This window comes from Brachyhypopomus gauderio, chromosome 1 (assembly GCF_052324685.1).
Source record: "Brachyhypopomus gauderio isolate BG-103 chromosome 1, BGAUD_0.2, whole genome shotgun sequence".
Taxonomy (NCBI): Eukaryota; Metazoa; Chordata; class Actinopteri; order Gymnotiformes; family Hypopomidae; genus Brachyhypopomus; species Brachyhypopomus gauderio.
The window spans coordinates 47760253-47784687 of NC_135211.1; the positions used below are offsets into that span (position 1 = coordinate 47760253).

The following is a 24435-nucleotide window of genomic DNA, read 5'->3' on the forward strand; positions in this document are numbered from 1 at the left end:
AGGGAAAGATCTGACTTATTTTTATATTCCCTCATTCCGTACATGGAAAAAACACTAAAACACTGGCAAAGGATACTGGTTTGCGTTATTTTTAAGGAGGCTGCCGGTCTAATTAATTTACATTTCAACACTAACATTGTTGGATATCGATGTGAAACACAATAAATTAAGATTCAAATACAGAAATGTAATGTCTCTCTGAACAGCATGTTAATTTGTTTTTTACTGTGTAATGAATCCAGAATAATTCCAAATATTTTGCAGGTTTATTCAACAATAGATGAAATCTAAAATTAGATAACACGTGTACAAGTAATAATAGTGCAAACATTTTGTGCAAGGCTGTGTTCTCTCAACATTTAGTAATAATAAATAATAATAAAACAAGTAAATAATAGAAAAATAAGGTTAAAAATAAAATACAAAAGACGTTTAAAAAAAGACGTCGCAAAAACTTTCATTCTGGCTTTTCAGTGGACGTCTTTTGAACGTCTGACGAAGTGCCTTTGCTCGTGCTGGGAAATATTGAAATGGACCTTTAAAGTGACATACAAGTGTTTGAATTCCACAAGGTGTATGAACCCTGCAAACATGACTTTGTTCATCGCGCTGAAGCGCGGCGCACGCGAGGTCGTGCACCTCTCGAATTTTGTAACTTCGCGCGCGCCGCGCCTCAGCGCAATGAACAAAGTCATGTTTACAGGGTTCATACACCTTTATAAGGTGGATGTAACATGCAAGAACTAGGAGAAGGACACAGATGCTGCTGAGAGTCAGATTTATTGGTAGGAGTAGGAGTTTCCTCCCGTCTCCTAACCTGATCGGCTCGAATCGCTCTTGAATGGCGAGGCATTTCATTTACATTAACACTCGGAGCTTCAGACAACGAAATACTGCGAATGCAATGGTAAAACTCCTTGAGTGAACAATAGTACACAGACTAGTTACCCAACACCTCTCAGACACGACAAGGAATACAAAAATATGAACGAGTTATTACACAAACAGTAAACAAACAAACGCATTCAAAAAGGACAATACAATAAACCGGACTAATGCAAAACAGACCTGGCGAAATCAACTAACTTCACTAACGAACCATCAGGAAACAATAACGCGTTGACTCAATAAAGAGTACAAAACCAAACATAGGATGATCTGCGAAACAACTCGAAACAAATCTAATCGAAAGGACCAAACGCTGAACATACAATGATCAAAGTTAAACAGCAAGGGCAGATCCGATAACAAACACGGGGAACTGTTAAAAAGGCTGCCGAAAACTGTTGTACTGGACCTTTAAGGGGCGGAGCTTAAAGCACATGTGAGCCACATGCAGAGCACATGTGAGCTGCAGGCAGATGAGAAAGGAGCTGCACTGAATCACAGTTCTAAGTTGTTGTCGCTGTTTTACAGTTCGTTGCCGCCCCGTCGTGATTGTGTGCGTGGATATGAAAGTAGGTAATATTAAAGTTCAACTTATAGTCTATTTCGCTGAATATACCTATTTTCACTCCCCTTTATGCTATGTTCTGCTCGTGTGAACATTTAAATGCGAGCTACCTGTGGGGAATTTGTGTTACATCCGTTTAGGGACAGAGTATTTAGAAATGTTAATATTGCAGTCATTTTATAATGTAATTGTGATATTACTTTAGTTAGTTAATTTGTCATTATTCAGACACTGATTTATTTATTTATCTGTTCTAGAACCACACATGTCACTTAAAGTGAGAATAAACAGCAAACGCAAGTTAAACCCACTGGAGTGCGACTAAACCTTTCTTTGGAGTTCTAACCGGACTCACAACAGCGATTTGAACCTCCCAACTAGCACATCACGAATTATAATATTTTTAATGGTCCTTCGAGCAGGATAAGCAAATTGCTGTTTAAAGATGCAGAATCAAGAGTCAGCAGTAGCAGACGCTCGACCCAAACGAAATCTATCAGTACCTTCCTACCTATCACATTATGACCTCAGTGGACCTGGAGCTCAGAGTCAATTTCGTTCACCATTTATAAATGAAAAGGGAGCATCTATGGATCAAATAAGGTCAGAGCCTCCAGCTACAAGATCTCCATCACCACCAATCAGTCAGAGCTCGATGAGCCTGGGGGAGAGTGAGGAGCAAGAATCTGAGTTTAGCCAATCTAGGGGACTAGTCACCGGAGAGCAGCAAACCCACCACGTTTCTGAAGTCAGTGCTGCTCTCAGAGAGATCCGTCAAGAAAATGCTGAACTCCGTAAACAGTTCCAAAACCTGATGGTTGCTTTACAGCCCCAGCCAGCAGCCCATCACTCTCAATTCCTGCCTCCTCCACCTCAAAGTGTGTACAGTGGTAGTTATGGGCTCTACCAGCAGCAACAATATCCAACACTCAGCAACCAAGGAAATCTGTTACAAGACTTAACTCAACTTCGAGTTACCCAACCATCAAGAGGTCTGCCCTATAACTATACAGCTACACCCCAGCAGAGTGCACCTTTCTTTCCAGGTGGAGATTCTTCATTTTTCCAACCACCCTGCCTAGATGAACCACTGAGAGAGACTACATACAGGGGGCCTAAACCCACCATACCCAGCCTTACATCACCAGACCCCAGAGAGTTTGCACGCATGAAGATTGCTTTGGATAATCTGTTACCAGTCAATGGCACTGAAAGATACAAGTACCAAATCCTGACAGATCACCTCCAATGTGAAGAAGCTTCACTTGTAGCTGACTCCTACTGCAACTCAAGGCAACCTTACACGGATACAATGATGGCTCTCACTAAGATGTATGGACAGCCTCACAAGCTTGCAGTGCAACGGATCGCAGAGTTAATGGATAGTCCAAATATACGCAGCGGCGATGTTAAGAGCTTCCGTCTGTTTGCCCTCAACGTGCGATCACTGGTAGGCATGTTAGAACAACTGGGACAAAGAGGGCAAGTAGAGTTAAGTTGCGGCTCTCACGTTTCAAGGCTCTTAAGTAAACTTCCCTATGACCTCAACACTAGCTTTAAGAGATATATCCATCCTCTAAGAGTGGCCATTCCCACCCTCGTTGATTTTGCTGAGTGGCTAGAATACGAGCTGGAAGTGCAGGAAGACCACATGAAGCCCCCCAGAAGAGAGGAGTCATTCACCAAGAAGCCTGATACCAAGCGCACTCCTAAACATTCTAATAAGACTGCTACTATCCTCCTGGGTACTGAGAAGGTCTCAGGATCAGAGAGTGTAGCAACACCAGGCGTACCTGAACATCCTTCCAACAAGTCAAAGGGAGTAGGAAAGGTAACAGCCTATTGTCCTTATTGTGACAATGACAAGCATTTCCTGAACAACTGTTCCAACTTTAAGAGCCTGAGCAAAGAACAAAGGGTGACATGGATCAAAGTAAACAATAAGTGTTGGCGTTGCGGACGTAATCACCAAGCTGCAAAATGTACACTCAAAGCTCCCTGTAAGACCTGTGGCAGAAGACATCTGCTTGTGCTGCACGAGGTGAACGAGAGGCCAGACGAGGAACAAACATCACCTACATCTTCAGCAGAAAACTGCCTTGTTAACACTGCCAACAAAGTTATGTACGTTGACCGTCCAGCCTACAACTGCAAGGTGCTACTGAAGATCAGTAAGGTACTCCTGAGGAATGGTGACAAGTCCCTTGAGACATATGCAGTCTTAGACGACGGATCTGAGAGGACTATTCTGCTCCAGCCAGCCGCTAAACTGTTGGGCCTTAGGGGAAGTAAAGAGGTGTTAGCTCTTCGTACAGTCAGACAAGAAGTGGAGAAGCTCCAAGGAGCCGCCGTGTCTTTCACAATTTCTCCAGCAGCCAATCCTGACAAGATGTACAATATTCAGAGTGCCTTCACAGCCGAGCAATTGAGTTTAGCTGAACATTCCCATCCAGTTGTCTCACTCCAGCAGAAATATAGACATCTGTCAGGCTTGCCCCTCCCTCCTCTAAACAGAGTTCATCCCATGTTACTGATCGGCGCCGACTATACACACCTCATTACACCTATAGAGCCAGTCAGATTAGGACCACCTGGAGGACCAGCAGCTGTGAAGACGCTCCTTGGATGGACGCTACAGGGACCAGCTCAAGCCATTGAATCCTCCACTAATGTAAGTCACTGCCTCTTTACATCTACACCATCACCCACAGAGCTGTTCTCATGTGTAGAGAAGCTATGGCAGATGGATGTGCTCCCCTATCGCAGTGAGAAGTTAGCGGTTAGGTCACGACAAGACCAAGAGGCAGTTAGGCTCCTGCAAGAACAAACAGTGAGAGTTAATGTCAATGGCGTTGAGCGTTATGCCACACCCCTCCTTCGAATCAAGAACGCACCTCTCCTGAAAGCTACTCCAGAATCAGTGTTGCCACTCCTGAGAAGCACAGAGAAGCGTCTAACCAAATCACCAGAAAAGGCTGCTGCCTATCAGCAGGAGATCGACAAGCTAGTTGAAGCTGGCTATGTAGTGAAGTTGGCAGACCACCATCTGGAGACTAGTGCTGAAGCTTGGTACATACCCCACCACATGGTCCAACATAATGGGAAGAACCGTGTAGTGTACAACTGCTCATTCCAATACCAAGGCAACAACCTTAACCAGCTCCTCTTACCAGGTCCCACTCTGGGCCCTGCCTTGCTAGCGGTGTTATTGCGTTTCAGAGAACATTCTGTGGCCTTCAGCAGCGATATCCGTGGCATGTTTCATCAGGTGAGGCTCCTACCTGCAGATCGACCCCTGTTGCGGTTTGTATGGCGAGACATGAAGCGAGACAACCCTCCTGAGGTATACGAGTGGCAGGTACTTCCCTTCGGAACTACTTGTAGCCCCTGTTGCGCAACATTCGCATTGCAGAAACATGTCACAGACCACAGCCAACCGGAAGAAGACATACATGTTGCCATTAACAAATCTTTCTACGTGGACAACTGTTTACAGAGTCTCACATGCCCAGCAGCTGCCAAGACACTTATAGACAAACTGCACTCACTTTTAGCCGAAGGAGGATTTGAGCTGAGGCAGTGGGCAAGTAATAAACCAGATATCATTCAGCATCTCCCTTCGGACCTCAAGTCATCCAGCTGTGAGTTGTGGCTAAACCAAGATCAGTCTGACATCCAAGAACCAGCTCTTGGACTACAGTGGAACTGTAAGTCTGACACCCTTACTTACAAACACCGACACATCGATTGCTCAATGACTACTATGAGGAATATTTATAGAGTTTTAGCCAGTCAGTATGACCCTCTTGGCTACATAGCGCCCTATACCACCCGAGCCAAGGTTATTGTACGCCACCTGTGGGAAAAGAGAAGGGATTGGGATGACCCACAACTCCCTGAGGAGCTATTACAAAAGTGGCACGCATGGGAAGCAGAGCTCGCACAGTTGCACAAGATCACACTGCCTAGGTGCTACACCAGTCCCAGCCTGGACCAACCCAACAGTAGGAGAGACATTCATGTGTTCTGTGATGCCTCCGAACAGGCATATGGATCAGTAGCTTATCTAAGGACAGAGAGTCCAGGGGGGGAAGTTGAGGTTGCCTTCCTCGCAGCACGGTCTCGTGTTGCCCCAAAGAAGCAACAATCTGTTCCTCGGCTAGAGTTGTGTGCTGCCTTAACGGGCGCCCAGCTCTACAAGGTTATCAGCACTGAGTTAACCCTTCCCATACGCAACTGCATCTTGTGGTCTGACTCTGCCACAGTCCTAACCTGGTTGGGTTCAGATTCCTGCAGATACAAAGTCTTCGTGGGTACTCGTGTGGCGGAAATACAAGAGTTAACCGAAGCGGCCACATGGAGGTACGTGCCCTCACGAGACAACCCGGCGGACGACATCACTCGTGGCCTCACTATCCAAGACATCAGCAAAGGTAGTAGATGGACAGACGGACCTGAATTCCTGAAACTGACTCCAAATGACTGGCCCAATCTACCACCCCCACCTCAGAGTGATCCTGAAGGTGAGCTGAAACGACAAGTCGTCTGTTTAACTATGTCTAGCTCTAGTGTTCCAGACCCACATCAGTACCAGACTTGGGACAGCTTCTTAAAAGCCATCGCAAATCAACTTCATGGGGCGGCCGACCCTAACGACCCTCTCACTGCTGAGTCCTATGCTGCTGCCGAACTAGAAGCTCTACAACAGGCCCAAAGAGAGTCATTCCTAGAGGAAATCACACAGTTAAAGGCAGGTAAACCCATTGCTAAGTCTAGTCGTCTCCTCCTACTTGCACCTGAGTTCGATGAGGAGATAGGGCTCATCAGAGTGGGAGGCCGTTTACGTCGTAATCCTGACATGACTGTGGATGAAGTGCATCCCATTGTTCTAGACCCCAGACATGCCCTGACCCAACTCATCATCCAGGATTATGACGAGAGGCTCCAACATCCTGGACCAGAAAGAGTGTTTGCTGAGATCAGAAGGAGATATTGGGTGTTACGTGGACGTGAAGCCGTACGTCGCCATCAGAAATCCTGTGTTGAGTGCAAGAGGTGGAAAGGTCACCCTAATCCACCCAGAATGGCGGACCTCCCTCCAGCCAGACTGCGTCTGTTCAAGCCGTCATTCTATTCCACTGGTGTGGATTGTTTTGGGCCGTACAACATCAAGATCCGACGCAGTAATGAGAAAAGGTGGGGGATATTGTTTAAATGTCTAACTACGAGAGCAGTCCACCTTGATTTAATTCCCAGTATTGACACAGATGCATTTCTAATGGCTCTGAGACGTTTTATATCCAGGCGCGGGAAACCTAAGGAGATTCTCTGTGACCAGGGGACGAACTTCCGAGGAGGAGAACGTGAATTGCAGGAAGCATTTCAAACACTTCATCCTGAACTCAAAGAGCAGCTGGCTTGCCAGCAAATCAAGTTTGCCTTCAATCCTCCTGGATCCCCACACTTCGGAGGTTGCTGGGAGCGTGAAATTCGTTCGCTGAAGACTGCTCTTCAAGTCATCATTGGATCCCAAACCATCACCGAAGAGGTGTTGCGCACAGTGCTTATTGAAATTGAGGGGATGCTCAATTCAAAACCCCTGGGCTACACCTCATCTGAAGTAGCAGACCCTGACCCAGTAACCCCTAACTATCTCCTTATGGGGCGGCGGGATGCCTCGCTGCCGCAAGTCGTCTATGACAACTCAGAGATTCTCGGGCGAAGAAGGTGGAGGCACAGTCAAATTCTGGCCGACCAATTCTGGAGAACTTTCCTGAAGCACTACCTGCCAGGACTCCAAGCCCGCCTGAAGTGGAAAACTGAATCCGCCAGTCTACAAGTAGGAGATGTGGTCATGATTGTGGATAATCAGCTTCCACGAGCTCTTTGGCCTGTAGGGAAAGTCTTTCAAGTTTTCGCTGGACCAGACAAACGGATCAGATCAGCTGAAGTGTCAGTGAAGGGAAGAACCTACATTCGACCCGTGGCAAGACTTGTCAGCCTACCCGCCTTACCTGAGGAAGACTAATTACCCCCTTTATTCAGCCTTTTTTAGTTGTTCGTATTCACAGGTGAATACGGGGGCGGCTGTTAAAAAGGCTGCCGAAAACTGTTGTACTGGACCTTTAAGGGGCGGAGCTTAAAGCACATGTGAGCCACATGCAGAGCACATGTGAGCTGCAGGCAGATGAGAAAGGAGCTGCACTGAATCACAGTTCTAAGTTGTTGTCGCTGTTTTACAGTTCGTTGCCGCCCCGTCGTGATTGTGTGCGTGGATATGAAAGTAGGTAATATTAAAGTTCAACTTATAGTCTATTTCGCTGAATATACCTATTTTCACTCCCCTTTATGCTATGTTCTGCTCGTGTGAACATTTAAATGCGAGCTACCTGTGGGGAATTTGTGTTACATCCGTTTAGGGACAGAGTATTTAGAAATGTTAATATTGCAGTCATTTTATAATGTAATTGTGATATTACTTTAGTTAGTTAATTTGTCATTATTCAGACACTGATTTATTTATTTATCTGTTCTAGAACCACACATGTCACTTAAAGTGAGAATAAACAGCAAACGCAAGTTAAACCCACTGGAGTGCGACTAAACCTTTCTTTGGAGTTCTAACCGGACTCACAACAGCGATTTGAACCTCCCAACTAGCACATCACGAATTATAATATTTTTAGGGAACAGAACATACAACTCTCGCAACAATGAATACCAGAAATTGACTTACAAGGAAAGACTGGGCACACGGGAATATAAACCAAACACATCAAGGAGTTAAACATAAACAGCTGATCAAGACTAACAATGGGCGGCGAGATCAAGGGGCGTGACAGGAGAACGCTACGGAGATTCAACTAAAAAACATAACAGGGAAACACGAAGATCTCACATAGGTTGGGGCGGAGTAGACGTTACAGTGGAATTCAAGCGCTTGTACCAATATTTCCGAGCACGTTAAACTTAATTAAGTTAAATATTTATACATATACTCGAAATGATTCGAAATATTGCGCTTTTTACCACATTATTTAATGGTTGTTTATTTTCAAAACGCCCAATCTTAACGTCTTCACGTTCTCTCATGTTTCGTCCTGGAATTACAAGAGGCTCGTATTTGTTAGCGTAATGCAAGTGAACTGTTCAGTCAGATAGATATTTGTTGTGAAACGAAGTAGTTACAATTTCAAGCATTTTAAAGTACTTTAGCCTACATTCCAGCACCTTCAAACCTGAAACACAAAGCAGCATTAAAATTCGTCAGGTAAGTGTTCATTCCCCTTTTGTTGAGGGGTGTCTCTTTTATACTACCACATATAGTTTCGGACAACACTGCAAAGCGGAAAGTATAAACGCCTCCACCGCTCGCAGAGGTTCGCGCGAGGTGGCCGGAGTCGAGCGCTATGGTCACTCAACCAGGCTTTAGCGCCCTTGGTTGAAATGTTCCAAAAGCACCGCTTGCAAACTGGCTTGTTCGTGTCCTTCGGTTTTCCATCTGTATCTGCTTCGAATCCAACAGCACTGCGTTTGCTTTAGCTGCCATTTTAGCATTACAAACTGTCCTGTGCATTACGGCAGCTTGGGTGGCTCAAACGAAAGCGCATTTTATGTAAAAAGAATCGATACTTAAGAGAAACGAGTATTGTACCGTTTCAGAATGTTCAGTATCGATACATATCGATATATCGATTTTTTTTGACAACAATAATCACCACACAGAACTGTTTGCTGATCTGTTTCCTGATGGATGAATGTATGGATGGGTCGATCTCTTCTCTCTCTCTCTCTCTCTCTCTCTCTCTCTCTCTCTCTCTCTCTCTCTCTCTCTCTCTCTCTCTCTCTCTCTCTCTATTTCTCTGACCCCCCTCCACAAATTTATTGCTATATATTGCAATGTTTTAACAGGTTATCTTATGGGCCTTTCTGAAAAAAATCTCCTAATGCCTTATATCTTTGCGCCTTCTCACGAAAAGCCCTTGATTGCCCGGGATTGAGGATTGAGGGACCAAATATTTTATATTATTCACTTGCTTGAGCAGAGTGGAGCAGTATTGTGTTCTAAACTTGTTGCTATAAATGTCATTTCAAATAAAAGGCTGTTGTTCAGTACTTAGTGTATGTGATTCAATTTACAGCTGGTTTGGTAGCAGAGTTATTAATGTATATTTAGAGAATTGGAAATGGGAAATTTAACATAATATTTTACTTCAAATCTTAATTCACTATAATTCCAGCAAATGTAGATATATAAATTAAATAATTTAATTAAATTTAATGTAAATATAATTTCTTTGATAACATGCAATTTTAATATGCCATGAATTTACTGTTTGAAAATGGAAAATTACTGTGAAGTTACAAAAGGCATTGTTCTGTGTTTTTACACTGAAAACTGCATTTTTACACTGATAACTACTAAATTAAAACTCAAGACCCTTAAAAAATATATACAATCCTGTTATAAAACAAGAAATTCTTGTAATTTAAATTTACAGACTTTGACTGTATATTTAAAGTTTTCTTTAAAAAAGTCATTTTCCTGTATTTTACAGGTATATTCTCTTATTATGAAAAGACAGAAAAATACTGTATTTATTTACAGTAAATATCTGTTAAAAAATGTTTTTTTTACAGTGCAGAGGAGTGGGATTAGAGTGAAAAAATCAACAGCAAAAGCATGCCTACAGAGGATCAGATAAGATAAAATTCCCAGCATTGAACCTGCCTCAAAAACACACTTTACCTGCAGTACAAGTCATTAACAATCTTTACCAGAGCTTTTTCCTGCTATGTGTAACTCAGAAGCCAGATTGTTAGTACAGAACTTGTTAGAGTTGATCTACCGTTTCATTCTAGGACACTGGCCATCAATAGACTGGAAATGGATATATAATGGTGTAAATCCAAATGATGAAGGTGTGAGGAAGATGATGACTCAGGGCACAGCTATAAGTTTCAGTTGTTTAAGATGTTGTTTCTTAGTTTAGTATGGAAGAGATATTTTTAAGCAAAATGTGTGAAATGCTCATTTCTGAAAATAAGTTCATATCATAATACAGCTATATATTGTAGCAATATATAACAGTAATTGTAGTTGGACAAGAGTGAATCGTAAACTTAGAAATAGTTAATACCTGGAAGTTTGTTAATTGTGATTTTTTTTGGTGCAAGGAGAACTGAACCCTTGTATGTCTTAGAATATAAATATTCTATCACCTCTGTATCTTCAAATGCAAACATAAGTTCCTATATTAAATGTAAATGTGCATGTTTGTACATCTTGTATATTCATATCTTGCCCTTTTGGATATGGGTGTGTTAATGTGTATTTATGCTGTGTTTATTGTGTATGTTGTGTATTTACTGTGAGGGACTATACACCAAAGTTTTTCCCTCTCCCGTACACCTGTGTTAAAGTGGTGTTAACATTAAAAGTAATTCCATGTGATATTTATTTGATTCAATTTAATTCAGTTCATTTCCATCCTCTTGCAACAGAGTTTTGTGGACTGGATTTTATGAAGAAAATAAAATATCTGCCATCTAGTTTCTGCTGAAGCTGATTGTTACAGCAGCAGAGTGTGATGCAGCTACAGGAGAGAGTTTCACTAAGCTGCTGACATCTGTGTGCAGCTACACAACCTTCCCTTTTGGAGATAATGTGTCCAATAAATCTTCTCAGTGTGATTTCCTGCTGGATCTGTACTCACGTGTGAAGGACTATGAGACTCAAACAGGCAGGAGTGTCCTTCCAGCATTACAGCCAGTTTACCAGTCAGCTCCTGCAGTCTGGATCATAGACCTCTCAGAGAGAAAGACCTCCCTCTTCCTAGAAGTGCTGAAACTCCAAACAGTGAAGAAACCAGTAGAGCTGAGAGGCTGGTCAGATGAAGAGAGTGAAGTGAGGAGTTTCCTTCAGTGTCTACCCTACATCTCTCAGCTCAGGTGAGTGAGAAGCTTTTATAAATACTACATGTGTTCTGTAAGTCTTATATTAATTGAACTTCTGTTGGTTTGCACATTTTCACTCTTACACTAGTTACATTTCTGTGAACTATATATCTTTGTAATTAAAGTGAGTCTGTTCTAATATCACAATTTATTATATCCTGTGTTCTGCTGAATGACAATTTTATGACATCTTTGCTGTTTGTCAGTCTTTAAACTTTAATGCCTTTTAATGCTTGAAGAATATTATAGAGGATACTCAATCTATAAAGCCATCTTGAAATTTATTGAACAGAAATAAATGGGTTAATTATTGTGTTTGTAGGTTTCTTTCACTACATAATCAAACAGAATCCTACAAGAATAAAAAACGATTATTTCTGCTAAACCTGAGTCTGCAAGCAGCTGTTCATCAGAGAGACACTGTTAAGAGAACTATAGAGGAACTGATGTCACATACAGAAGATAAAGAAGATTTCCTGCTGGATCTGTATTCACGTGTGAAGGACTATGAGACTCAAACAGGCAGGAGTGTCCTTCCAGCATTACAGCCAGTTTACCAGTCAGCTCCTGCAGTCTGGAACATAGACCTCTCAGAGAGAAAGACCTCCCTCTTCCTAGAAGTGCTGAAACTCCACACAGTGAAGAAACCAGTAAAGTTGTGTGGCTGGTCAGATGAAGAGAGTGAAGTGAGGAGTTTCCTTCAGTGTCTGCCCTACATCTCCCAGCTCAGGTGAGTGTGAAGCAGGTGTAATGTTTATATTGAGTTTTTCATTAAAGGTTGTGAGTTGGGTCGTCTTTATTTAGTGTAGAGTTTAGTGTAGTGGTTGATTCCCCCTTGACTCCTCACACTACACTCACTGTAAATTGTTATTATAAGTTATTCAGATGAGAGTGTTTGCTGACTGTAAATTAATGAAATGCTGCTTTGTCATCTGTTCTGAATGTGATCAGTGCTCAGACCTGTAAAACATGATGACAATGTGGTGTGTTTACTTTGTAGGAGTTTTTGTTCTGTCTGTCCTAGTCCACAAACACATAGAGAAAAACAACACAGAAGCAAAGAAAAGTAATAGAGGGTGTAGACACTGTAATAGACATCAACTATCTGACCAAATTATGTCATTTCAGTGTCCCTGTTATTACTTTGTATTTCTGCTTATTTTATTTTGTGTGACTGTATTCCAACAGGTTTGAGTATGATGTTCTTAAGAATAAAGAACAGAGAAGATCTGCAGTGGAGTTTCTGCTGAAGCTGATTGTTACAGCAGCAGAGTGTGATGCAGCTACAGGAGAGAGTTTCACTAAGCTGCTGACATCTGTGTGCAGCTACACAAACTTCCCTGTAAAAGATGATGTCAAGATTGATATTTGTGATTTCCTGCTGGATCTGTACTCACGTGTGAAGGACTATGAGACTCAAACAGGCAGGAGTGTCCTTCCAGCATTACAGCCAGTTTACCAGTCAGTTCCTGCAGTCTGGAACATAGACCTCTCAAAGAGAAAGACCTCCCTCTTCCTAGAAGTGCTGAAACTCCAAACAGTGAAGAAACCAGTAGAGCTGAGAGGCTGGTCAGATGAAGAGAGTGAAGTGAGGAGATTCCTTCAGTGTCTGCCCTACATCTCCCAGCTCAGGTGAGTGAGAAGCTTTTATATGTATTACATGTGTAATGTTTAAAAGGAGTTTTTTTTCCCTTCAAGGTTGAAATTTAGGCCACTGTCTTTGTTTTTGTGAGTGTCACTGTGAGTGATCAGCAGATGATGAAGATTAGATGTGTGAATGAAATCTTGATTTGTAGTTGGTATGAATTTGAGCAATGATCAAGCTTACACGTTCCTACAGGATTTAACAAATATAGCTTTGTTGGTTATACCTGTAGTTGGCCTTTTGTAGCTCTGTACAAAAATATACAGCTGTCCAGGACAATGGATGTGTTTGTTGACATGTAAATTGAATCACAAAAATGTGTACAGTACATATTTTGCATGCTTAGCAGTTTGTTAGTGTAACTCTCCATGAAGCGTGTTGCCTGAACTCTGTTACGATACGTCCACGTCGTGAGCGAGGGAGGAGATGCCAAGATGTAAAAGAAAGAACACTTATTTAAATACTCTCCAATAATAAGATATTTGCAATATATACACTAACTGAAATTCTTTAAAATACAGTAAAGTAGCAGTGGCTTTGATTATGAATATGGAGTGTACCGTATATAGCAGACATGGGCATTGCCACATCCGGCTCTCTGACTCTCTCTGACTGGCACATGTGAGATCGCTGATAAATTAGAAGTCAAAAGTAACTGTGTGACTATAACGCCTATTACACTGTGATTATTGCATGAAATTAATCTTCACTGCTTTTATTATTTTGAAGGCAGCTGTTTTGTTTTTACATTTGTGTCTGTCTAGTCAGTTCACTCATGCACCATCACTCAAAATGTGTCAGTGAATGTGTTGGACAGCTTTTTAAAAAATGAGTTCTTAGCTCTATATCAGGGGTAATTAACTATATTTTTCCGCGGCCCAAATTTGGCAGATAGCTCTGACCTGTGGTCCGGGGGGGCGGGGGTGATGGCGAAGGTAAGTTGTTGAGAAGGGGGGGGCTAACCTAACACTCGTGACAGAGTCTCTTTTCAATAGCCCTGAAATACATGTTCCGGTTTAAAATTAATTCTCCCGTCAAAGTTAAAAAATATTTTAAACTATTTATTCTGGGTCCGGATGGGATGGCATTTGGGTCCGTATCCAGTTAATCAGGAATGAGATTGGGTTCGGACAGGACTGCGTTCGGGTCCGGATCCGGACCGCGGTCCGCCTGTTGGTGACCTCTGCTCTATATGTTAGCTAACTAAAAAAGAATGATTGATACAGAATGCAGTTTTTAACAAGGAATGGACTTCTGAATATTCATTTACTGAAGAAAAACTGTAAAAGTGTGTGCTTAGTTTGCAGAGAACATTTAGCTGTGTTGAAGAATTACAATTTGAATCACTATTACGAGAGTAAAGACACAGAGAAATACAAGAACTAGACTGATACAGAACCAACACGGGCATCTGAAGATTGGTTAAACTGCAAAGGTGTTAAGGAATTTTTACAGAGCTGCACTCATCCAGGGATGCAGCAGTCAGGACCAGCTGTGTGATATCACAACACTGCAAGAAACAGTAAGACCTGCTCTGATGGCAGTTTTTCCATTTGGGAATGGCCTTTGCAGTGTTAATTTGTCCTGAGAAAAGGGAAGTGTTTGCACATGTGCCCCTCTTCAGGTGAACCTCAACAAAACAGATTGAGGGGAATTTGGACATTCAGCTGCAAAACAAAGCAGTATTTACTTTTTTGTCTTGGCTCTGGATGAAGCTGTGACTATGCAGCCCAGTTACTGATCTATATATGTGGAGAGTGGTGATACAGTTACTGATCTATATATGTGGAGAGTGGTGATACAGCCCAGTTACTGAACTGTATATGTGTAGAGTGGTGATACAGCCCAGTTACTGATCTATATATGTGGAGAGTGGTGATACAGCCCAGTTACTGATCTATATATGTGTAGAGTGGTGATACAGTTACTGATCTATATATGTGGAGTTGTGGTGATACAGCCCAGTTACTGATCTATATATGTGGAGCTGTGATGATACAGCCCAGTTACTGATCTATATATGTGGAGCTGTGGTGATACAGCCCAGTTACTGATCTATATATGTGGAGAGTGGTGATACAGTTACTGATCTATATATGTGGAGCTGTGATGATACAGCCCAGTTACAGATCTTTACATTTTAGGGCCTTTAGCAGACATTCTTATTTAGAGCAAATTACAAAGTGCACACTAGTCAGCACTAGGGGGCTGTGGTACTCTAGCCCTATGCAAGGATAGCAGTTGGGGTTAAGTGCCTTGCTCAAGGGTACTTTATTCATGGCCTAGAGCCTGGGAATCAAACCCACAATCCTTCGGTTGCAAGAATGGTTCGCTAACCACCAGACCATGACTGCACCATGATCTTCATACATAGGTAGAAATGACCTCCTGTGGCACTCTGGTGCATTGTGGTTGAATGAGTCTTGGACTGAATGTGCATCTGTGTCTCACCACCAGTGTGTTGTAGAGTGGGTGGGAGACATTGTCCATAATGGCCTGCAGCTTAGACAGTGTCCTCCTCTCTAACACTTCCGTCAGACTCATAGAAGATCCTGAACATAGAGGACAGATCTTACCACCACAGACTCATAGAAGATCCTGAACATAGAGGATAGAACTCACCACCACAGACTCATAGAAGATCCTGAACATAGAGGATAGAACTCACAAGGAGTGGTCTATCAGTAGAGACGAGGGGGTTGAGTAAAGTTGTCTATCAGTAGTGGGGGGTGAGTGGCTTGGTCTGTCAGTAGTGGGGGGGTTACTGGTCTATCAATAGTGGGGGTTGAGTGGAGTGTGTTATCAGTAGTGAAGGGGGGTGAGTGGAATGGGCTAGCAGGAGGTAGATGAGTCTGGAGGTCACAGCTTCACTAAACAAATCAGGACTGTGGACTAGCCTGTCTAGAGGTTAAGTTTACCAGGCTGCACACACAGGTCCACACACACACACACACACACACACACACACACAGACTGAGACATCATTACTAGTGTGTGTGTGAAAGAGGAGATACAGTGACATGTTATATTATTGGGGTCATAATCAAGTGAAATTCTATATGGTTGTGGTGAATTTCTTGTGTTACACTCAAGGTTTCTTTGGTCTGTTATGCTGCGTCTCTCATTACCCACAAACACATGCAGGCAGGTCTGTGTGCTTTAGAGGAGACATGAACCAGCGTTTAGACTAGTGGTGGTGTTACTGTACTGGAAATGGTCTGTTTACAGCAAACTGTACAAATTAATCTGTTATGTCTGTTGATTTGCACAAATTGTATCTATTTTTTATTTGTTTTCTGTGAACTCTCTATTCCAACAGGTTTGATTATGATGTTCTTTATAATAAAGAACAGAGAAGATCTGCAGTGGAGTTTCTGCTGAAGCTGATTGTTTCAACAGCAGAGTGTGATGCAGCTACAGGAGAGAGTTTCACTAAGCTGCTGACATCTGTGTGCAGCTACACAACCTTCCCTGTAGAAGATGATGATGTCAAGAATGGTATTTGTGATTTCCTGCTGGATCTGTACTCATGTGTGAAGGACTATGAGACTCAAACAGGCAGGAGTGTCCTTCCAGCATTACAGCCAGTTTACCAGTCAGCTCCAGCAGTCTGGAACATAGACCTCTCAAAGAGAAAGACCTCCCTCTTCCTAGAAGTGCTGAAACTCCAAACAGTGAAGAAACCAGTAAAGTTGTGTGGCTGGTCAGATGAAGAGAGTGAAGTGAGGAGTTTCCTTCAGTGTCTGCCCTACATCTCCCAGCTCAGGTGAGTGAGAAGCTTTTACATGTATTACATGTGTAATGTTTAAAAGGAGTTTTTTTTCCCCTTCAAGGTTGAAATTTAGGCCACTGTCTTTGTTTTTGTGAGTGTCACTGTGAGTGATCAGCAGATGGTGAAGGTTAGATGTGTGAATGAAATCTTATTTTGTAGTTTGTATGAATTTGAGCAATGATCAGGCTTACACATTCCTACAGGATTTAACAAATATAGCTTTGTTGGTTATACCTGTAGTTGGCCTTTTGTAGCTCTGTACAAAAATATACAGCTGTCCAGGACAATGGATGTGTTTGTTGACATGTAAATTGAATCACAAAAATGTGTACAATACATATTTTGCATGCTTAGATGTTTGTTAGTGTAACTTTCCATGAAGCGTGTTGCCTGAACTCTGTTACGATACGTCCACGTCGTGAGTGAGGGAGGAGATGCCAAGATGTAAAAGAAGGAACACTTATTTAAATACTCTCGAATAAAAAGATGATTGCACTGAAGTTCTTTAAAATACAGTAAAGTAGCAGTGGCTGTGATTATGAATATGGAGTGTACCGTATATAGCAGATATGGACATTGCCACATCTGACTCTCTCTGATCGGCGTGTCTGAGATCACTGATAAATTATAAGTCAAAAGTAACTGTGTGACTATAACACCTATTACACTGTGATTATTGCATGAAATTAAACTTTACTGCTTTTATTTTGAAGGCAGCTGTTTTGTTTTTACATTTGTGTCTGTCTAGTCGGTTCACTCATGCACCATCACTCGAAATGTGTCAGTGAATATGTTGGACCGCTTTAAAAAAATGAGCTCTTAGCTCTATATGTCCGCTACCTAAAAAAGAATGATTGATACAGAATGCAGTTTTTAACAAGGAATGGACTTCTGAATATTCATTTACTGAAGAAAAACTGTAAAGTTGTGTGCTTAGTTTGCAGAGAACATATAGCTGTGTTGAAGAATTACAATTTGAATCACTATTATGAATGTAAACATGCAGAGAAATACAAGAACTAGATTGTTGCAAGGGGAGCAGTTGGGGTTAAGTGCCTTGCTCAAGGGCACTTTATTCATGGCCTAGGGCCTGGGAATCAAACCCACAACCCTTTGTTTGCAGGAACGGTTCCCTAACCACCAGGACATGACTGCACCATGATCTTCATACATAGGTAGAAATTACCTCCTCTGGCACTCTGGTGCATTGTGGTTGAATGAGTCTTGCACTTAATGTGCTTCTGTGTCTCAGCACCAGTGAGTTGTAGAGAGGGTGGGAAACATTGTCCATAATGTCCTGCAGCTTAGACAGTTTCCTCCTCTCTGACACTTCCATCAGACTCACAGAAGATCCTGAACATAGAGGACAGAACTCACCACCACAGAAGATCCTGAACATAGAGGATAGAACTCACTACCACAGACTCAAAGAAGATCCTGAACATAGAGGATAGAACTCACCGCCACAGACTCGTAGAAAATCCTGAACATAGAGGATAGAGCTCACCACCACAGACTCATAGAAGATCCTGAACATAGAGGATTTAACTCACCACCACAGACTCACAGAAGATCCTGAACATAGAGGATAGAACTCACCACTGTCATGGTACAGCCCCTGACCCCTCCCCTTTGGGTGTGTGTTTATGTCGTCTACGTCTAGACGTTTACGTCTGTGGATCTTCATGGGTGTGGTTGTGTCCGAGCGTGTTCGTCAGTCTCACCTGTGGCTCGTCTCGTCATCACTTGGGGCTTATGTGGTTTGTCTATTTAATGTGCGTTCGCGCAGTGTCCCGTGCTCGTCTTTGTTTGAGTCTCGCCTCACTTAATGTTTAAGTGTTCAATGTGCGCTGTCTACGCTATTTGTGTAAATAAAGTGATGTTTGTGCGAACCGTTGGACTCTGTGCCTTGTCTGTCACTCTGCGCGCATCGTCACAACCACCACAGACTGATAGAAGATCCTGAACATAGAGGATAGAATTCACCACCACAGACTCAAAGAAGATCCTGAACATACAGGATAGAACTCACCACCACAGACTCATAGAAGTTCCTGAACATAGAGGATAGAACTCACCACCACAGACTCATAGAAGATCCTGAACATAGAGGATAGAACTCACCACCACAGACTAACAGAAGATCCTGGACATAGAGGATAGAACTCACCACCACAGACTCACAGAAGATCCTGAACATAGAGGATAGAACTCACCATCACAGACTCATACAAGATCCTGAACATAGAGGATAGAACTCGCCACCACAGACTCATAGAAGATCCTGAACATAGAGGATAGAACTCACCACCACAGACTCACAGAAGATCCTGAACATAGAGGATAGAACTCACCACCACAGACTCACAGAAGATCCTGAACATAGAGGATAGAACTCACCACCACAGACTCACAGAAGATCCTGAACATAGAGGATAGAACTCACCACCACAGAGTCATAGAAGATCCTGAACATAGAGGATAGAGCTCACCACCACAGACTCATAGAAGATCCTGAACATAGAGGATAGAGCTCACCACCACAGACTCATAGAAGATCCTAAACATAGAAGATAGAACTCATCACCACAGACTCATAGAAGATCCTGAACATAGAGAATAGAACTCACCACCACAGACTCATAGAAGATCCTGAACATAGAGGATAGACCTCACCACCACAGACTCATAGAAGTTTCTGAACATAGAGGATAGAACTCACCACCACAGACTCATAGAAGATCCTGAACATAGAGGATAGAACTCATCACCACAGACTCATAGAAGATCCTGAACATAGAGAATAGAACTCACCACCACAGACTCATAGAAGATCCTGAACATAGAGAATAGAACTCACCACCACAGACTCATAGAAGATCCTGAACATAGAGGATAGACCTCACCACCACAGACTCATAGAAGTTTCTGAACATAGAGGATAGAACTCACCACCACAGACTCACAGAAGATCCTGAACATAGAGGATAGAACTCACCACCACAGACTCACAGAAGATCCTGAACATAGAGGATAGAACTCACCACCACAGACTCACAGAAGATCCTGAACATAGAGGATAGACCTCACCACCACAGAGTCATAGAAGATCCTGAACATAGAGGATAGAGCTCACCACCACAAACTCATAGAAGATCCTGAACATAGAAGATAGAACTCATCACCACAGACTCATAGAAGATCCTGAACATACAAAATAGAACTCACCACCACAGACTCATAGAAGATCCTGAACATAGAGGATAGACCTCACCACCACAGACTCATAGAAGTTTCTGAACATAGAGGATAGAACTCACCACCACAGACTCACAGAAGATCCTGAACATGGAGGATAGAGCTCACCACCACAGACTCATAGAAGATCCTGAACATAGAGGATAGAACTCATCACCACAGACTCGTAGAAGATCCTGAACATAGAGGATAGAGCTCACCACCACAGACTCGTAGAAGTTTCTGAACATAGAGGATAGAACTCACCACCACAGACTCACAGAAGATCCTGAACATGGAGGATAGAGCTCACCACCACAGACTCATGGAAGATCCTGAACATAGAGGATAGAACTCATTACCACAGACTCATAGAAGATCCTGAACATAGAGAATAGAACTCACCACCACAGACTCATAGAAGATCCTGAACATAGAGAATAGAACTCACCACCACAGACTCATAGAAGTTTCTAAACATAGAGGATAGAACTCACCACCACAGACTCATAGAAGATCCTGAACATAGAGGATAGAATTCACCACCACAGACTCTTAGAAGATCCTGAACATAGAGGATAGAGCTCACCACCACAGACTCGTAGAAGATCCTGAACATAGAGGATAGAGCTCACCACCACAGACTCGTAGAAGATCCTGAACATAGAGGATAGAACTCACCACCACAGACTCATAGAAGTTCCTGAACATAGAGGATAGAACTCACCACCACAGACTAACAGAAGATTCTGAACATAGAGGATAGAACTCACCACCACAGACTCATAGAAGATCCTGAACATAGAGGATAGAACTCACCACCACAGACTCATAGAAGTTCCTGAACATAGAGGATAAAACTCACCATCACAGACTCATACAAGATCCTGAACATAGAGGATAGAACTCGCCACCACAGACTTATAGAAGATCCTGAACATAGAGGATAGAACTCACCACCACAGACTCACAGAAGATCCTGAACATAGAGGATAGAACTCACCACCACAGACTAACAGAAGATCCTGAACATAGAGGATAGAACTCGCCACCACAGACTCATAGAAGATCCTGAACATAGAGGATAGAACTCACCACCACAGAGTCATAGAAGATCCTGAACATAGAGGATAGAACTCACCACCACAGACCCATAGAAGATCCTGAACATAGAGGATAGAACTCACCACCACAGACTCATAGAAGATCCTGAACATAGAGGATAGAACTCACAAGGAGGTGGGGTGTGGGGGGGACAGCAGCAGAGTGTGATGCAGCTACAGGAGAGAGTTTCACTAAGCTGCTGAACAGTGTTCTATCAGTTGTGATGGGGGGTTGAGTGGAGTTTTCTATCAGTAGTGGGGGGGTGAGTGGAGTGGGCTAGCAGTAGTTGGGGGGGTGAATTGAGTGTTATCAGTGGGGGGGGGGGTGAGTGGAGTGGTCTATCAGTAGTGAGGGGGGGGTTGAGTGGAGTTGTCCATCAGTAGTGGGGGTGAGTGGAGTGGTCTATCAGTAGTGGGGGGGTGAGTTGAGTGTTATCAGTAGGGGGGTGAGTGGAGTGGTCTATCAGTAATGAGGGAGGTGAGTGGTCTAACTGTAGTGGGGGGATACTGGTCTATCAATAGTGGGGGGTGAGTGGAGTGGGCTATCAGTAGTGTTGGGGGGGGGGGGGTGAGTGGAATGGGCTAGCACAGGGGTCGGCAACCCAAAATGTTGAAAGAGCCATATTGGACCGAAAAAACAAATATACCCGGAGCCGCAACAGGCAACACATGCTGTATGTTTTAAGATGACTAAGTTAGCTACAAATACATAATGAGCATTCATGATTAAATGTTTATTCTCCCTGCAGTGTATTCTGTAGAGAACGACGCACCACATGACTGCTCTGTTGTAGGATGCCTCCTCAAGTTTAATTACAATATTAATGAATTATGTTTCATTGATTGGATGAAATTAAAGAAATTCAATAAATAAATCCGATTTTTGATGTCATTTTTTCAAGTGCAATAAAATGCAGACTCCATTTATAAAAATAATACCGCAACCCGTTTAATGTGACTTCTGTTTTTTGGACATCACCGGTCAGCTTCTCAACATCGGGCGTGTAAGATGTAACTTTAATCTTGATGCAGGACTGCAAGCTCTCATCTGTGAGGCGGGTGCAATATTTTGATTTGATGTAGTTCGTGTTTGAAAATATCTATTTGCATAGGTATGTTGATCCAAAGATGGATAATACCCCAAATGCATTTGTGTTTACATTCCTATAATTGTCAGGAAGAGCATTCCATGTGTCATAGACAAGTTTCTCGGGTGTTGGGAGGCTTTCAATTTTGCTCCATTTGTGACATTGGTCAAGCTGAGCTTTCTGGCGAGTGACGTCTTCAAGCTCGGCTGTCAGACGTTTGAATTTGGACACCCATAAATCTTGTCGCCTATATCAGCTATTTCTATTTCAAGGTCAGCTTGATTTTACTCCTGGAAATGTGCTCAACAAGGACGGATCAATCTCCAATGGGGTGACAGGAAAAGAGAGTGTCATTTTTTCCTTTTGGAAATTGCAAAATCTGCCCCCAAATTCAGTTTGCATATCAACGATCGCACCTTGTAAATAATCACCGTTGAGTATGTGGTCGTGATGGACTTCTTTGAATTCTTTCAGGGAGGGGAAGTGGGAGAGTGTGCCTTGCTGTACATCTCTGGCAAAGACAGTCAGCTTGCGCTCAAATGACAAAACAGCTTCAAGCATTTGCAGTGCAGTGTTTTGCCACCCCTGGAGACTTTCATTCAGCTTGTTTAGGTGGCTTGTCATATCCACCAAAAAGTGCAGTTTTTTGAGCCACTCTGTATCGTCCAGTTGCGGGTAGTTCAGGTCTTTGCTTTTCAGGAATGTTTTCACGTGTTCTAAACAAGTGACAAAGCTGTTGCTTGCGCAGCCATTCTGCGGTAAGAAACCGATTGGATGTGATTAACTTTCACGTTGGTACGGAGGGAAAGTAACACACGACCACCATTAGCTTTCTTTCCGGAACTCACTTAACGGTAGTTAAGCTCCCTCTTTATTTCTCTCACTTCCAGCATGTCAAAATAAAGGACATTCACAATTTGCATAATCAGTAAATGAGAACATGTACAAACAGACAGCCAACACCCCCACTTGTTCTCATTTTACAGAATGTCACATCGTACATATTTAACCAATTCACAAACCAAAAATAACATTTTTGAATTTTTCTATTTTCCATTTTGTTACAGGTTTTGTCATCATGTCAGCAACCATTTTCTCTGTAGGACAGTACTCGATTGTAATTTTGTTGTCACTGAGTGCTGACCGAATGAGATGGTATCGAATGTCAACATGTTTGCTTCTCTGACGGCACACTGGGTTTTTGGAAAGAGCTATTGTTCCCTGGTTGTCTTCAAATATTTTCACACGTACATCATGATGCCTACAATCCATTCCCTTCAGTAGCTGCTTGAGATACAAACTCTCTTGGGTCGTGGCCACAAGAGCCATGTATTCTGCCTCACAAGTAGACAAGGCAAATGTGGGCTGTTTCTTTGATTTCCAAGAAAACAAAGGTCCATCACTATTCAGGATAAAGCAATACCCAGTTGTGCTTCGTCTGTCATTTAAGTCTGATGCCCAGTCTGCATCACTGTAAACCTCCAGCTTTAAACCTTTGTCACTCTTTTTGTAGCATAACTCGTAGTCAATTGTACCCTTCAGGTATCGTAACACGTTTAGCTGCAATCAAATGCTTTTCGTGTGGTTTTGCAAGATGCTGTGACAGCTTGCTTACAGTCCAACTTAAATCTGGCCTTGTGCACGTCATCACATAAATAAGATTACCCACTATTTCTCGGTACAGTGTATTGTCGACTGGATCACAATTGGAATATAGGTCCCATTTTTTTCACTTGGTGGCGTTCTTGGCTTGCAGTCTGACATGCCGAATCTTTCTATTATTCTGGATATCTGTCTTTTCTGGTTCATCTTTACAATCCCTGGGCTTTGATCAAAGTCTATGCCCAGAAAATGTCTCACTTTCTGTAACGTATTGACCAGACAGAGAGGGATCCAACTGCGGAAGTATAACGCTTTTATTCAAATGAGTCACGTTTACATAAAACGGCACGAGAATCACTAGCGCTAGGTGTAGTATCAACAACAGCGTGTTCTTGGGATGGTCAGGACGGTCCAGGGTCATAACGAGAGGGCAGAATCCGGGAGGTACAGGAGGGCTAGGCAGGAGGCGAGGTCTGAGGAGAAAGCAAGGGTCAGAGCACAGGAGATCAAACAGGTAATGGAAACGCTTGGTATGCTGCATGGGAACGGCAATACTTCGCGACGAGGAAGTGGTGGGA

General features: G+C 42.7%; 3 protein-coding genes across 7 annotated transcripts in view; all 3 read left to right on the forward strand.

Moving 5' to 3' along the window:
* The window catches only part of LOC143523103 (nucleotide-binding oligomerization domain-containing protein 1-like), a 31345-nt gene extending 20266 nt beyond the window's left edge, over nt 1-11079 (forward strand). For all 5 annotated transcript variants that reach the window (XM_077017282.1, XM_077017299.1, XM_077017291.1 and 2 more), the window contains one exon: nt 10958-11079. In XM_077017282.1, the coding sequence (XP_076873397.1) occupies nt 10958-11006 (49 nt within the window). In that variant the 3' untranslated portion in view covers nt 11007-11079. The remainder of the gene's footprint in view (nt 1-10957) is intronic.
* LOC143522999 (uncharacterized) lies at nt 725-9498 on the forward strand. The gene is made up of 2 exons (XM_077017090.1): nt 725-1457; nt 1711-9498. The coding sequence occupies exon 2, from the start codon at nt 1899-1901 to the stop codon at nt 7479-7481; it is 5583 nt and encodes a 1860-aa protein (XP_076873205.1). The 5' UTR covers nt 725-1457; nt 1711-1898; the 3' UTR covers nt 7482-9498.
* LOC143523065 (uncharacterized) overlaps nt 11012-24435 on the forward strand; it is a 109817-nt gene continuing 96393 nt past the window's right edge. Inside the window, exons 1-4 of the mRNA XM_077017212.1 lie at nt 11012-11404; nt 11733-12140; nt 12599-13042; nt 16375-16821. Coding sequence (XP_076873327.1) covers nt 11857-12140; nt 12599-13042; nt 16375-16821 — 1175 coding nt within the window. The 5' untranslated portion in view covers nt 11012-11404; nt 11733-11856. The remainder of the gene's footprint in view (nt 11405-11732; nt 12141-12598; nt 13043-16374; nt 16822-24435) is intronic.